Source organism: Lathyrus oleraceus, chromosome 6, assembly GCF_024323335.1.
Source record: "Lathyrus oleraceus cultivar Zhongwan6 chromosome 6, CAAS_Psat_ZW6_1.0, whole genome shotgun sequence".
NCBI lineage: Eukaryota > Viridiplantae > Streptophyta > Magnoliopsida > Fabales > Fabaceae > Lathyrus > Lathyrus oleraceus.
Window position 1 is genome coordinate 15044593 of NC_066584.1, and position 13233 is coordinate 15057825.

Genomic DNA, 13233 nt, shown 5'->3' on the forward strand with positions numbered 1-13233 from the left:
ACCACAAACATAACAAAGGTGAGTGTCAATACATGTATCACAGATGTAAGTATCATCAAAATCAGACAATGATGGAAAATCAACAAAAATTGAATCAGGTGTGGTAAATTCTCTTAGAGTTCGTTGAGCTTTAGCCATATTAGGATATAGTCATGCAACAAATAAAACATAACGATAATGATAATTTCAGTAAAATAAATAGTGAAAATAAAGTATAATAAAATTTGACGGAAAATCTAATAAAACGATTAAAATCTAATAAAGTCTAACAAAAACGAATAAAATAAAATCTAAAAATTATTAAAATATGACTAAAAACAAATAAAGTGAAATAACGTATCTACAAGATTTTTTTGGATTTTTTGAAAATGACAAAATAGAAAGAAAAAAATGGAAAATAAAGGAATTTGCAATTTCTAAAAAATAGAGGATTTTTTTTCTAATTTTTTGGAAAAAGTTCGGAGCAATTCGAGACAGAAGCTTATAGAGTCATTTAATGAGTTGAGATACTTACCACTATACTACAACCCTGAAAATAGACAAACAAATATGAAAAAGAAATAGGGGGTTCAAGGTTTCAGAAACTTGAATCGTAAATAGATAAACATAAAACAAATATGATGAACAAGTTAATCTACTAGTTTGGTTTCTGATATATAATCGATTATTATCATCCCAATTACTTAAGTGGATTCGATTAGTGTTCAATTACAACATCGAACAAACAAGAGTCATCGATACTATATGAATTACATTCCTATTTGTTAAATTAAGCATTTGGTTAAAACTAATGCAAATTAACAAAAAAGCAATGTTAAACGCAATTAAATTAAGAAACAGGCATCAATTGAATTTAGTTAAATCTATTCTATAAGAAATCGAATTAATTAAATGAGATTCATAGACATAAATGAAAAGGAATCGTAATTGAATTGGAAATTATAATAACCTTAAAGTTTTGATGGAATCTAAAATCAGTAGATCAACCTTTGGTTGTTTAGCTCTCCATGGAATTCGTATTAGTATATTCTAATTTTGTGTAAACTGAACACTTAGTAGTAGTATTATGTGTTTCCATAAATAATACAAAAAAAAATCAAACTCCAAGAGCACTCGGCCAGATAAACATAAATTATGCCCAAAAACTAATTATTTTATTAAGCCTCTTACGGAAACTAATAATTTGACTCTTCTGCACTCCAAATTGGATTTTGACTTCAACATCAAACTGATAGCTTTTTCTCTTATCAATGTAAAACAGGGTGCATCAAAATGCACTGATCAAATCCTCTCACATTTGAACTTTTGCACTCCGAGCAAAACTCTAACTTCAAAATTCAAAATAAAAATCAACAAAAAAAACATAGCATACAATTTCAACGACTTTCAGAATCACATAGGGATAAGCAAAAGTCATTCTAAGATTCATGGAATATGGTGTTAATGAGTAACTTCTTATGACAATCAAAGCAAATAAAAGGAACTTTACCAAAGAGTATATCATAAGTAGCAAGATCCTCACAGGATAAAGATCTCTCAACTCTCAAGTATTTATGTTATTTATTTACACTCAAAGCATATCATAAAAGCTAGCACTACCATTAACTTGACAAGACTCTAAAATCCACACTTGAAATACATGCACACAAAGATCAAAAGGACTTTATTCGGGTTGTAACATGGCCAATGTAAGAGTGAGAAAAATCCTAAGGGGTACTAAGCTAAAATTTAAAAGGATTAAAGAGAATAGAAAGGGACTTTGGGTGTCGAACTAAACAGTATTTGATTCACTTTCCCTCAAATTCTTTACGACCATTTTCTCTTCTCTTTTCTTTTTGTTTTTTATTTCTTTTCATTTGTTTTCCAGAAGGAATACGATAGGAACATGAATTTTCTTCCTTTTTTTCTTCGTTTTTTTCTTTGTTTCGTCTGCAAAGTTTTAAAATATCACAAATATAATAATTCAACCCCACACAAACTCCAAACAAGAATCACCCATCCCCTCAAATAGTGTATATCATTATTTTTCACCTTTAAGATTGTATTGAGTTATAAACAAAAAATGGAATAAATAGGCTCAAAGGAGCTTCAAACCAAGGATGACAATTCCAAGGTTGCCTTATTTGTCTAAGTGGGTAAAAATAAAACAAAAATAAGATGCCTTTATCATACCAATGTGCACATGCAAACAAAAAGTTTCAACAAGAGTCGGGTCAAGTTCTAGAGTAACTAACAAACCTGAGTGAAATCACACAAGAAATAAAAATTAATGGAAATTTGTATTTCATCTATTATAAGGCTCAAATTCTCACCAAGGATAATGATCTACCACAGATTATGCATACTTTAGAATCAAGTCCACTTTATAATACTAGGAATGCAAAGAAAGTCACCCACATCACAACACAAATATTTAGTCAAGAGTACAAAAAAATTACTTACAAAACACTTGCAATCCCAAAAAACAACGAAAAATCATGCATTTTTTAGTTAATTCGTTTTAAAGAGAAAATCAGAAACCAGCAAAAATAAAGTAAACGACATCCCTTCCCCACACTTAAAACACACATTATCCTCAATGAAAGAAACGAGTATAAAATAAGAGAGAGAGAAAGAGAGAGAGAGAGAGAGAGAGAGAGAGAGAGAGAGAGAGAGAGAGAGAGGGAGAACACATCCGAGGAGTCAAGACGGATAGATGAACGAATAAGAAGCCTTACCCAATCAGAGCTCTTGTATAGTTTCTTCTTCCAATGTCAACTTTCAAGGAATAACTTAAGACGGTGTTAATTTATTTTGAATTTTTATTTGTGTCTTCGATTTTTATTCCAAGATCAAAGAACATTCTTCTATAGGTAAAAATGTAGAATAGGCAAGTGTAAGTAGTTTTCTCTTTTTGTTCTGGTGCAATATAGATCTCATTTTTCACAACATCCAAAATCAAGGGGTTAACCCGCCTTTGGGGTTGCCTAACTAATTTTCGTCAGTTCAGCTCATATCCAAATGCAACTTGCAACATGAAGCAAGGTCCTAATATGTTTTGCTAGCAAAACCACATACAAAACCATGTAGGTTGTGCAGCCCTGCAAAACCACACCATGACCAATTTGCAGAACCAACATGCCAAGCCAAGCAAGATATGCACACCAGTCTAATTCAGTAGCAGTTGAACAAGTGTAAATCTGCATCAATACATGACAAGTATTTAGACCAAACACACCATTTTAATATCAAGCAATTTCGGGCATAGCCAAAAACAAATGCAGCATAACATACCATTAACGTCACCATGCAAACACAGACCAAGCAAATACCAAGCTGCATATAATTTGCTACACCATGAGCCAAACCTAAACCAGAGTGCAATCAAGCCGTGCAGCAAGCATCAAACATGATCCATATGCAAATCTATGTCAAATTCAGTTAATCAAATCAACTTATATGTCATGCAATCTAACTGAGCATACATAACACTCAAGCATATCATCATCAAAAATGACCTATCATCACTCATCACAAAAACAAATTAAACACATTCACATTTCAATTCCTACTAACTAATTGAACTAGCCATGCTAATTGAACTAACCAACTAATGCCACATCACCTATCACTCACTAATTAACTTTCAAAGTCAGTAATAGAGAATAATTAACCATTTCCTTCATTCACACATTCCAACTGAATTCACAAACTTCCATAACGGAATTTTCTAATCCCAATAACAATAACAACATATATAATCCTCATTCTCTAGCTACAACAAAAAGATCAATCATTTTCTCATCTAAACCATGAATCATCAACACAAAAATCCCTCAATCATTTTTTGACTCTCAACACACTCATCTTCATCACCCTCAGCTTCATCATTCATTCACCATCACCATTAACCTCTAAAAATCTGAACTTAATCTCTCCCTCTCTGGTTGAATCAACCTCATCACACTCATAGAGAGAGTTCAATCAACAACATCAACCACTCAGAAGCTTTCTAGCCAAGAAGGGAAAGAAGAAGAATTCAGAAGTTAAAGCAAGAGAGAGAGAGACTAAGAACATTTACTTGGAAGCAGAGATTCTTTCGCCGTCATCAACATCGTTATTGCCAAGGGTAAAAACAAAAATACAAACTTCATGGATCAATGAGTATGTGTGAAAAAAATGCAAGAAATAAGGGAAAAGAATACCTCGTCAGAGCTTTGAAGCTCTGATGAGGTCCAACCTTAAAGGTATGAGTTTGAATTATCTCTTCCGATATATATTTGATGATTTTCTTCGTATTCTCCTTCTACTCATTTTCTTTTTTCTCTCCGGAAAAGATGATAAGAGGTTTGCTAAGAGCTAGCTCAGGTTCAGATGATGAACCTGAGTGGCTTAGGTGTGAGAGCTCTTAATGAGAGGGAGATGAGTTGGGATTTTTGCAAGGATTTGGATGAACCCAAGCATGCTAAGATACCATCATCAACCATTTGTCTGTCTCCCTGTGGACCATCAGCATCCCCCACAGATCTTTGTTTCATTTTGTATCCATCATAAAGCATCATGCTAGGGTTTATCTTATGTCTGATCATATCCCTAGCAAATCAAATAAAAAAGAGTCATTCATTCAGGCATTCATCTCATATCATATCCTATCATTTTCATTTCAGGATCAAAATTCTGGTCTTTTTAGTATTTAACTATCTCCCACTTTGATCATATGAAGAGTGTACTTCTTCATATTCTCGTGTTGAAGATACTTAAATAGGGGCAACTGTCACATATCCAACATCCTTCATTCCTTTTAATGTTGCCTCCCGATCAAAATAGGGTCTTTTTAGAATAGATGGAATGTTGCCTCCCGAACAAGAGTCAATTTCTCATATCCAACATCCTTCATTCCTTTTAATGAACGAAAATCAGATGCAAAAATGCTCGAATTTTTTTAATGAACGCATCAAAACGATCAACTTAAAATAAACTTCTTGAAAACATACAGGTTTTGATCAAATTTTTAAGTAAAAAATGACCGATTAAAAAGGCCTAGACTGATTAAAATGCGGTCGAAAAAGTACTCAAAAAAATAAAATGAGCACGCCAGGTTAGACTGTGCAAACCGTAAATTAAGAATACTGACGTCTGCAAGCTTGATTTTTAAATTTTTCGCCCTTTACTTCTGCCTACATTTGAAAATCGATTCAACTGATATGTTTGTAGATCCGAAAAATTACTCTATTTGGTATTCTAAACGTTATACGGAATGAAATACATGATGTGATAAGTAGAAAATGCAAATGTCTTGTAAATGCATTGGTTTACTGGTTGAGAAATTCTGAAAAGATAATCAGGTGCAAATGGATCACTCTTGGACCATTTACTTATGATTCTCAATTACAATTAAAATTCTACAAAGATTTAGATGGCGAAAATACTCTTGACTGTCACCCTCTAAACCTCTAAAACATGACACAACATAATGAATGATGCACTGAGATTGAGAAATCAAGTCTTTTGACTTCTCAATTGATAGATGACTGAATGAATGTCATCAAGACTAGATAAAATGTCAAAACTCTTGAGTTTTCATCTAAACCTTGTTTTCACTTTTCACTTAATAAGTATAAACATGGCTGACATATACCTCTCATTTTTGTTTGCTAAGGGATTTATAGAGCCACATATGGTAGAGTGTACAAGCTCCAATCTTCTTGTTGATCTTCGGTCACTCTTCTTTGTAATTATTTCTCTATGTTTCTTTCCTACCATGTACTCTACATATACTTGTTTTGAATCTTCAATTCTAGGAAATCCTTTCACTGCATGCTTCTTGTCTAGCATTTTTATTCCCTAGAGGCTCAAGACACCATACCTATAATGACACAAGTAGGTTATATCTTCACATTTAGTCTTCAAAAAAGACCTCTTTTCAACTATAGTAGTTATGGAAAAAAAGCTTGTTTGAGGCTGTCGAGGCTGAAAAATTATAGAGTCGTCATCATCCATTATTTGTTCCTAAGAAACAGGAAAATAATGATAAAACCTCAAGTTAAGGGTGAGACAATAAGGTTCGGGAGTCAGTTAAGTAAGGGGAATGTGTTAGGAACCCCTCACTTCTATTGTACTCAATGGGATCCTCATATAATCCTAGGGTTAGTTTGTGTTTCTAAGGGAATGTTTGCTCATATTATTTATTATTTTCTTAAGGTATTTATTTACAAAGAAAATACTATTGTTTAAAGAAAACAATTGATTAATGAAGTTAGACACAAAAAAGATTTTTTGGTTATTGTACTCGCTAGAGTGCTACGACTCTATGCCTACGTACCTACATGTTAGATTAAGGATCAGAATACCGTAGTTCTTCTAGAAAATGTTTGTTTGTTTGATTGTTTTTAGATTATTGCAAGTTCTCAACGCATCAGGGGCGGAGAAATGTTTGATTTTGAAAATGCCTCAATCAAAAGGGCAGAGGACTTAAAATTTGAATTTGTGGTATTGATTTTGTTTAACTTTTAGTTTGCAAAAATATTATAATTAATTTAATTAGAAATTAAATTAAATGACATATATATACATAATTTATTTTATTTGAGAATAATAAACATGATTAATAGACGAAGACAAATTGATATGATCTTGACTAAATCGTAATTAATCTTAATAATGACTAAATACTAACCCTAAAATTAATCGCGGAATTATTCTAATAAACCCTAATCGTTAAAACATACTTTATATTTTTTTTGTAATTAAAAATAAAATAAAGTAAATCCTTGATTATTAAAATTAATTATTTTAATAAATTATTGATTAAATTCTAATTATAAAAATTAATTGATAAAATTATTCATTAAGAAAACAAGTTAAATTAATTAAATTAAATTAATAGAGTAGGGGGTGTAATTTGTATTCAAATAGCAATGGGCTAGGTAAAGGGGGGGGGGGGGGGGGTTGTGAAAAGCAATGGGGTCTAGACACATTTACTTTTGAAGCCTGGTGCTGGGTAGAGGGTCAATGAAGAGAGTCAACGGTTGACTCTCATCCAGGGACATTGGATCAATTCAACGGAATCTATGCATATGACATAAGGGTCATGCGATTGTCATATTAAGTCAAGGCAATCAAGATGAGGGATTCAGATTACAAGTTAATGGGAGCACATGATGGACGCGCATGCATAATGACTGGTCAAAGTCAACAGTCTCATTGGTTGGGAGAGACTCATGTGTCTCTCACTTAGCACCATATTGGGGGGGGGGGGGTATTTAATCCATTTCCACGCTGCCCCCTCATTTTCAGTATTTTTTCTCTTTCTACACTCTTACTCTCTCTTAACCATCTCTTCTTTCTCTGCCTTTGTGCTCCCTTTGACCACCCCTCTAACCTAACAACCACAATCCCCACCACCCTATTCCCTAGGTTTCAGGTTGGTATTTAACCAGAAACTTCAAACCTTTATACACTCTATTGTATCCAGAAGTAGTTGATAGATGTTCTAACAAAGTCGATTAAGACAAATCAATTTCTCCGCTTGAGGGATGAAATTGATATTGTTAGGTTTTGTTAAGCTAAATATGAATTAAATGATGATACTAGAATTAATTCATTTTCAGAAACTTGTTGACAAAGTTTGTTAGATACTAGTAATATTTTAGTATTTTCTTTAAGTCCCACTTGTATTTAAGCAAATGAGCGGTGTGAGTACTATTATTCTTTTTGCAGTCTGTGTGCAACCATTTTATAACTTTTAAAAGTAGTGGAAATTTATTATTACTCTTTCTCTTATTTGTTTTTTTCATCTTTATCACCTTGTACTCCAACAAACAGACTAATAAATAATCTAGAATATAAAACATACAATTATTTTTCATTATGCAATTGAAACATACATGAATGATTTTATCGAAACATACAAAGTTGCAACCATATTTCTAACTTTGTTTTATTTAGAATACATAAAATCATAGTTGTCCTTACATACATTTATTATTTGAACATAAATCCAGTTTGAACATGAAGTTAGCATCTAGATAACACAAGGACGGTCAACAGAATAATTAGGCACCCAAGCAGCAGCCTTATTGCCAATGAAATGGCAAACAGAAACATTTCCAGGGCTAACTTTGAGAGCTTCGTAAAGCAACTCAGGGTTCATACCTCTTGTATCATGATGACAAACGGTTAAAGCCTTTGCTTTGCTTCCATCAGGTGCTGCCAACGAGACCACGTAAGCGGTTGTTTCACGCACTTGGTGGCAATTGAATACAACTTTTTCAAAATTCAATCTATGACACATCACTGCATTGTCACCAACTTTTTTTACTTCCTCCACAACATATTGGTCTTCATTTTTGTCGAAGGTACTTGAAATAGCCTTAATCTTTGATGTTCTAAAATGTGAAATGACATGATCAATCATAGATTCTAAAGATGATACACAATGTTTGTGTTCTCCTTTAGCAGTTCGACTATTACAAAAGTCATCCAGACTTTGTCTTTCTTTATTCTCCAGCCATATGGAATCAGTCACACCTTGTCTTGGTTCTGTGAATGGCCGCACCATCTTTGCAACAGACTGAGTGTTACCCAATACTATTTTCTTTCCAGGATAAAGATCATGTGGAAAAAAAAGTGTCGAGTATTGGTTTAATTCTTCGACTCTAATGGGTAGGCTATTAGTTTTTCCATCTGCCACATAAAACAACATATTATAATTACTTCAAAAACCATGATAAATAGTCTTATTATGAGACAACATTTCGTTATATAATTCATGTTACTAACAAGGAAGCAAAAGATCTGAAAAAGCCTCAGGGAGAGGAGTGTTTGGCCACACATATTTCCAATAATCTTCTCCGGATGGTATGGCACCGGTACTCACAAAAGCCAACTGTAAAAATAATAATTCACATTTTATATATTAGTGTTGAATTCAAAATGATTAAAGAGTTTTTTCCTCATTCCTTCTTATAAACAAATATACATCATCATATATATAATAGAGTAGAAAATATATAACTTACACAAAAGAGAGCCAAAACCGTGATATGTGAAAACTCCATTTAGCTAGTTACAAACAAGTGGTAACTGTGAAGACTTTAGTGGAGTGTGTATGAAACTGTTACAACTTTCTCATTATTTATAGGTAAATACATACACTATAATTGCATGCAAAACTTGTCTTATTGATCATATTCATTCCTCCAAGTGGTAACAAACTTTATGCACGTGCCATCCATGCAAAACAATTGCATTATCTCCTCATTCTTTGCAAAGTTTTTGTGTGGTTTCGGTTTTTGTCTAAACTTACAAACTTTTTGTGCAAATGCCGTCCATGCAGGAAGATGCCATTAATTACTATCCAAACTTTGATTCTCCTTGAGCATAGCATGTGCATAATATTTACTCATTTACTGCATTATTTTACACAACTGTTTTAAACACTCCAATACTTTATTAAAGTGCCTCACGATATTCTTTTATTAAATACAGTATCGGGCAAATATATAATTTAAAGACAATATATATTTTCTGTTTATAAAATGAAAATTATATTTAATATGAATCGGTTGGGTTTATAGCTCAAGCCTTAGTTAATATTTTGCTTTGTTTTAAAAAGTTTATAACCATACTTAAAGCGTTTTTTTTATATATCAAATATTTAGGTAGAGTTTGCAACTTTAGTCTTTACTATACCCCTATTTTTAAAATTTCATATATACAATTTTTATTATAATAAAAAATAATAGAAAGTGGATCATCAAAGTTAGTGATCAACAAATCTCACGGTATCTCGACTATATATTCATCATCAGCGTGTTCAATATTTTCATCGCTAATTTTGAAAAATTGGAATTTTGAGTGTTTGATTCGGATCAAATAAAAATCCCGATTCGAATCATTTTGGACAGTTGGAAAACAGAAAACCTCAAAATAATTTGACTTGAATCATATTTTACACATGATTCAAATCATCAAACTCTGGGATCATCTCTGTCTCAATTGATTCGAATCACACTTTACACATGATTCAAATCATGCAATTTTTCCATATTTTTTTTTCAATTAGTCCGTCCTGTTTGATTCAAATCAAATTTAACAGATGATCCAAACCAAAGGTGGGTGTCACTCAAAGTCTTTTAGACATCTACCTATAAATTACTAATTTATAGTGACATATTTTGAATGTTAAGAGAAGTCAATTTGTCTTGTAGTGTCTTATTATTTTTTGTAATAAAATTTCAATTTCAACCAAAGCATAACTCTTCAATTAATTTGGAGTCAAAACCAAAACAACAAAATTTAGAAGAACTTATTCTAGTTGCACGTCCCTAAAACATTAAGGAGGAACACCCTAATACAATTATTTTGTTGATTGTCTTATCGCTTTCATCTTTGATTTACATTCGATTATTGAGTCTCTTTCATGATTGCATGTCTCTCTGAATCAAGTTTTGAAATGATTCGTTTTTAGCATGCATAAACCATTGGTTAGATTTGAACTTCATAATGATATTTTTAATCAATTACATGAGTCAACTGATACCACCGACCACGCCATTAAACACAACCATAGAAACCAAGATCGTGACTATGGTTCAAACCGTCGTAATATACTTGATTTAATATGGTATATACAACCGCCAAAATCTTCACTATTTTTCTAAAAATATTATACAACCAATCATTTATTCAGATATTATTGGAAAAGGCAAAAGTATTTACCAATTTGCACATAATATATCGCAATGATTAGAAAAAAAATCAATAATGTAATTGGGATGATAAAAGAAACAAGTATATATTTAATACCTAATTTAATGTCAAATTTTCATCCCTAAAACTATAAATAAGTAGCAAATTCAAGCAAACAATTCTACAAACAACATAAAATTATATATACTTTTAGTAATACTATGACAAGATTGACCTTTGACTAATTATGGTATATGAGCATATGTAGATGACAGTGTCTGTCTATTTTGTATTTTTTCCACTACTAAATTGTAAATAACCTTTTTTAATGAAAAAATAATAATTTATATTTAACCATTTTAAAATTATAGTACAAAAAATCTTATAAAATAAAATGGTCATACAATGTTTTTAAGTTTAATTATAATTTTCAAATAGAAATACAAATGCTTCAAATTCTTTCTAAAATATAATTTTTAATCTAAAATTTCTAATATTCATTTCACTATAATGTGTAACGTTCCATTCATAAATTTTTTATATAAAGAAACTACATTGATATATTTCACTAAAATTGTAAATAATTTATTTCATGAAAAAGATAATAATTCATATTTAACCGTTTTAAAACTATAGTACAAAAACTATTATGACAATGCTTAAAATAAAATGGTCATAGAATAATTTTAAGTTTAATTATAATTTTCAAATAGACATAAAAATACTTTCAATTATTTCTAAAATATAATTTTTAATTATATCTACAATTACATGTTACAAAACTAAATTTAAAATAAAAAATTAGACAATCATTTTTCAGCTACAATATAAATTTTTACGTACAAATTTTCCCTAATGTATTAATAAATTATATTTAATTATCATTATAAATAACTCAATTGAATTAAATAATTTGCATATATATTAAAAATTATTATTTAATTATTTTTTGGATTAAAAGTCCATTAGGATTTGTTTGTTTTCTGTATTTAATGAGCTTTGGTGTGACCATAAGAATTATCTTTATAACTAAATTCAGAATTTAACTATATTGAAAATAAATGAAAATAAATAAAAAATTAATTGAATTAAATAATTTGCATATATGTTGAAAATAAATGACATAGTCATTTATTATATAACTACCAAAACATATTAGAATATCGAGAGGTTCATTTTAAATTTTAATGTATATCAAGATGATTATTTATATGATGTTTGAATCTTAGAATTTACATTATCTTCAATCCACAAAATGATGAAGAAACATTCTTAGAGGGTATTAAAAATTATAATATTTTATGCACTTATTTTACATTTTCAATTTAGTTTTAATGTTTTATCTTGTATTTATATGATTCTAACATATTTCTTATTCACTTTATATATATATATATATATATATATATATATATATATATATATATATATATATATATATATATATATATATATATATATATATATATATATATATATATATATATATATATATATATATTGGCGAAGCCAGATAAAAAAAATTGGGATGGCCGCTAACGTAAAATAAAGATTATAAATAAAATATTTAAAAAATATTTTAAATAAAACATTAAAGTTAAAATAAATACAAAGTTAATTACTAAAAATTTAAATTACATGACTTAAAACTACCTTAAAGTAATGCTTTACGCGTTCTGAGTGACTTGAAATCGTCAATAATTGACTATGAACTAATGCTTGCACTAATCTCCCTTTCAATATATACTGTCATGCTATCTCCAAGAAACCCATCATCCATCTTGTTTATCAACTTAGTCTTAATAATTTTCATTGCTGAAAAAGACCTCTCAGTTGTGGCTGTAGAAACGGGAAGAGTCATGATAAGACGAAGTAGTCTATCAATCAAGAAGTAAGTTTCAGTCTGTCCAGATGCAACCAAACATGAGCATAGTTCTTGAATAGTTGATAAATTATTCAAGTTTGATGTTTGACGAGCAACAAATAGAAAATGTTGGAGTTGAAATTGCAAATTATTCTTCTCTTGATCACTAAAATTCATAGGATAATATTTTTCAACTAAAGAACATATAGTATCAATGCTAAAAGCTTTATATTCATCCTTAGGAGATAAAGAACAAGAGAGAGTTAACAAATCCATTGCTTGCTCACTGAATCGGCTATTCAACTCTTGTAACTGTTTGTCAATGGTAGTGAAAAAGATTTCAACTTTAAAGTAATGCTGAATTGTGACTTGATTCTCTTCAAGACGAGAGCGTCCAAATCTTGTTGTTGAATGAACATCATTAAGATCAAGAATCTCAATAACATGTTTTTCACAAAAGGATACCACTTTAGTAAACAATATATCCCAACCATTTTCTCTCAAACCTTGAATAAGATGTTTTGTTGAACGAACCAAGTTCATAACATTAACTACATCTTGATTTTTTTTAAGGCTTAACAAAGCATATCTGTTATTCCCATGATTTCTTTCATCAAGTGAAAAATAAATATAAAATCAAATGCCTTCAAGTAATTATAACAACTATCTGCATCCCCACGTGTAGCATAACTCCCTCT

General features: G+C 30.4%; 1 protein-coding gene across 1 annotated transcript; it reads right to left on the bottom strand.

Moving 5' to 3' along the window:
- Nucleotides 1-7824: 7824 nt before the first annotated feature.
- Nucleotides 7825-9164, bottom strand: LOC127097270 (embryonic abundant protein VF30.1). Its single transcript, XM_051035772.1, has 3 exons — nucleotides 9000-9164; nucleotides 8761-8866; nucleotides 7825-8664 (listed from the first exon to the last, which is right to left on the bottom strand). Exons 1-3 carry the CDS (start codon nucleotides 9036-9038, stop codon nucleotides 8003-8005), a joined length of 807 nt encoding a protein of 268 aa, XP_050891729.1. The 5' UTR covers nucleotides 9039-9164; the 3' UTR covers nucleotides 7825-8002.
- Between the last annotated feature and the right edge of the window lie 4069 nt (nucleotides 9165-13233).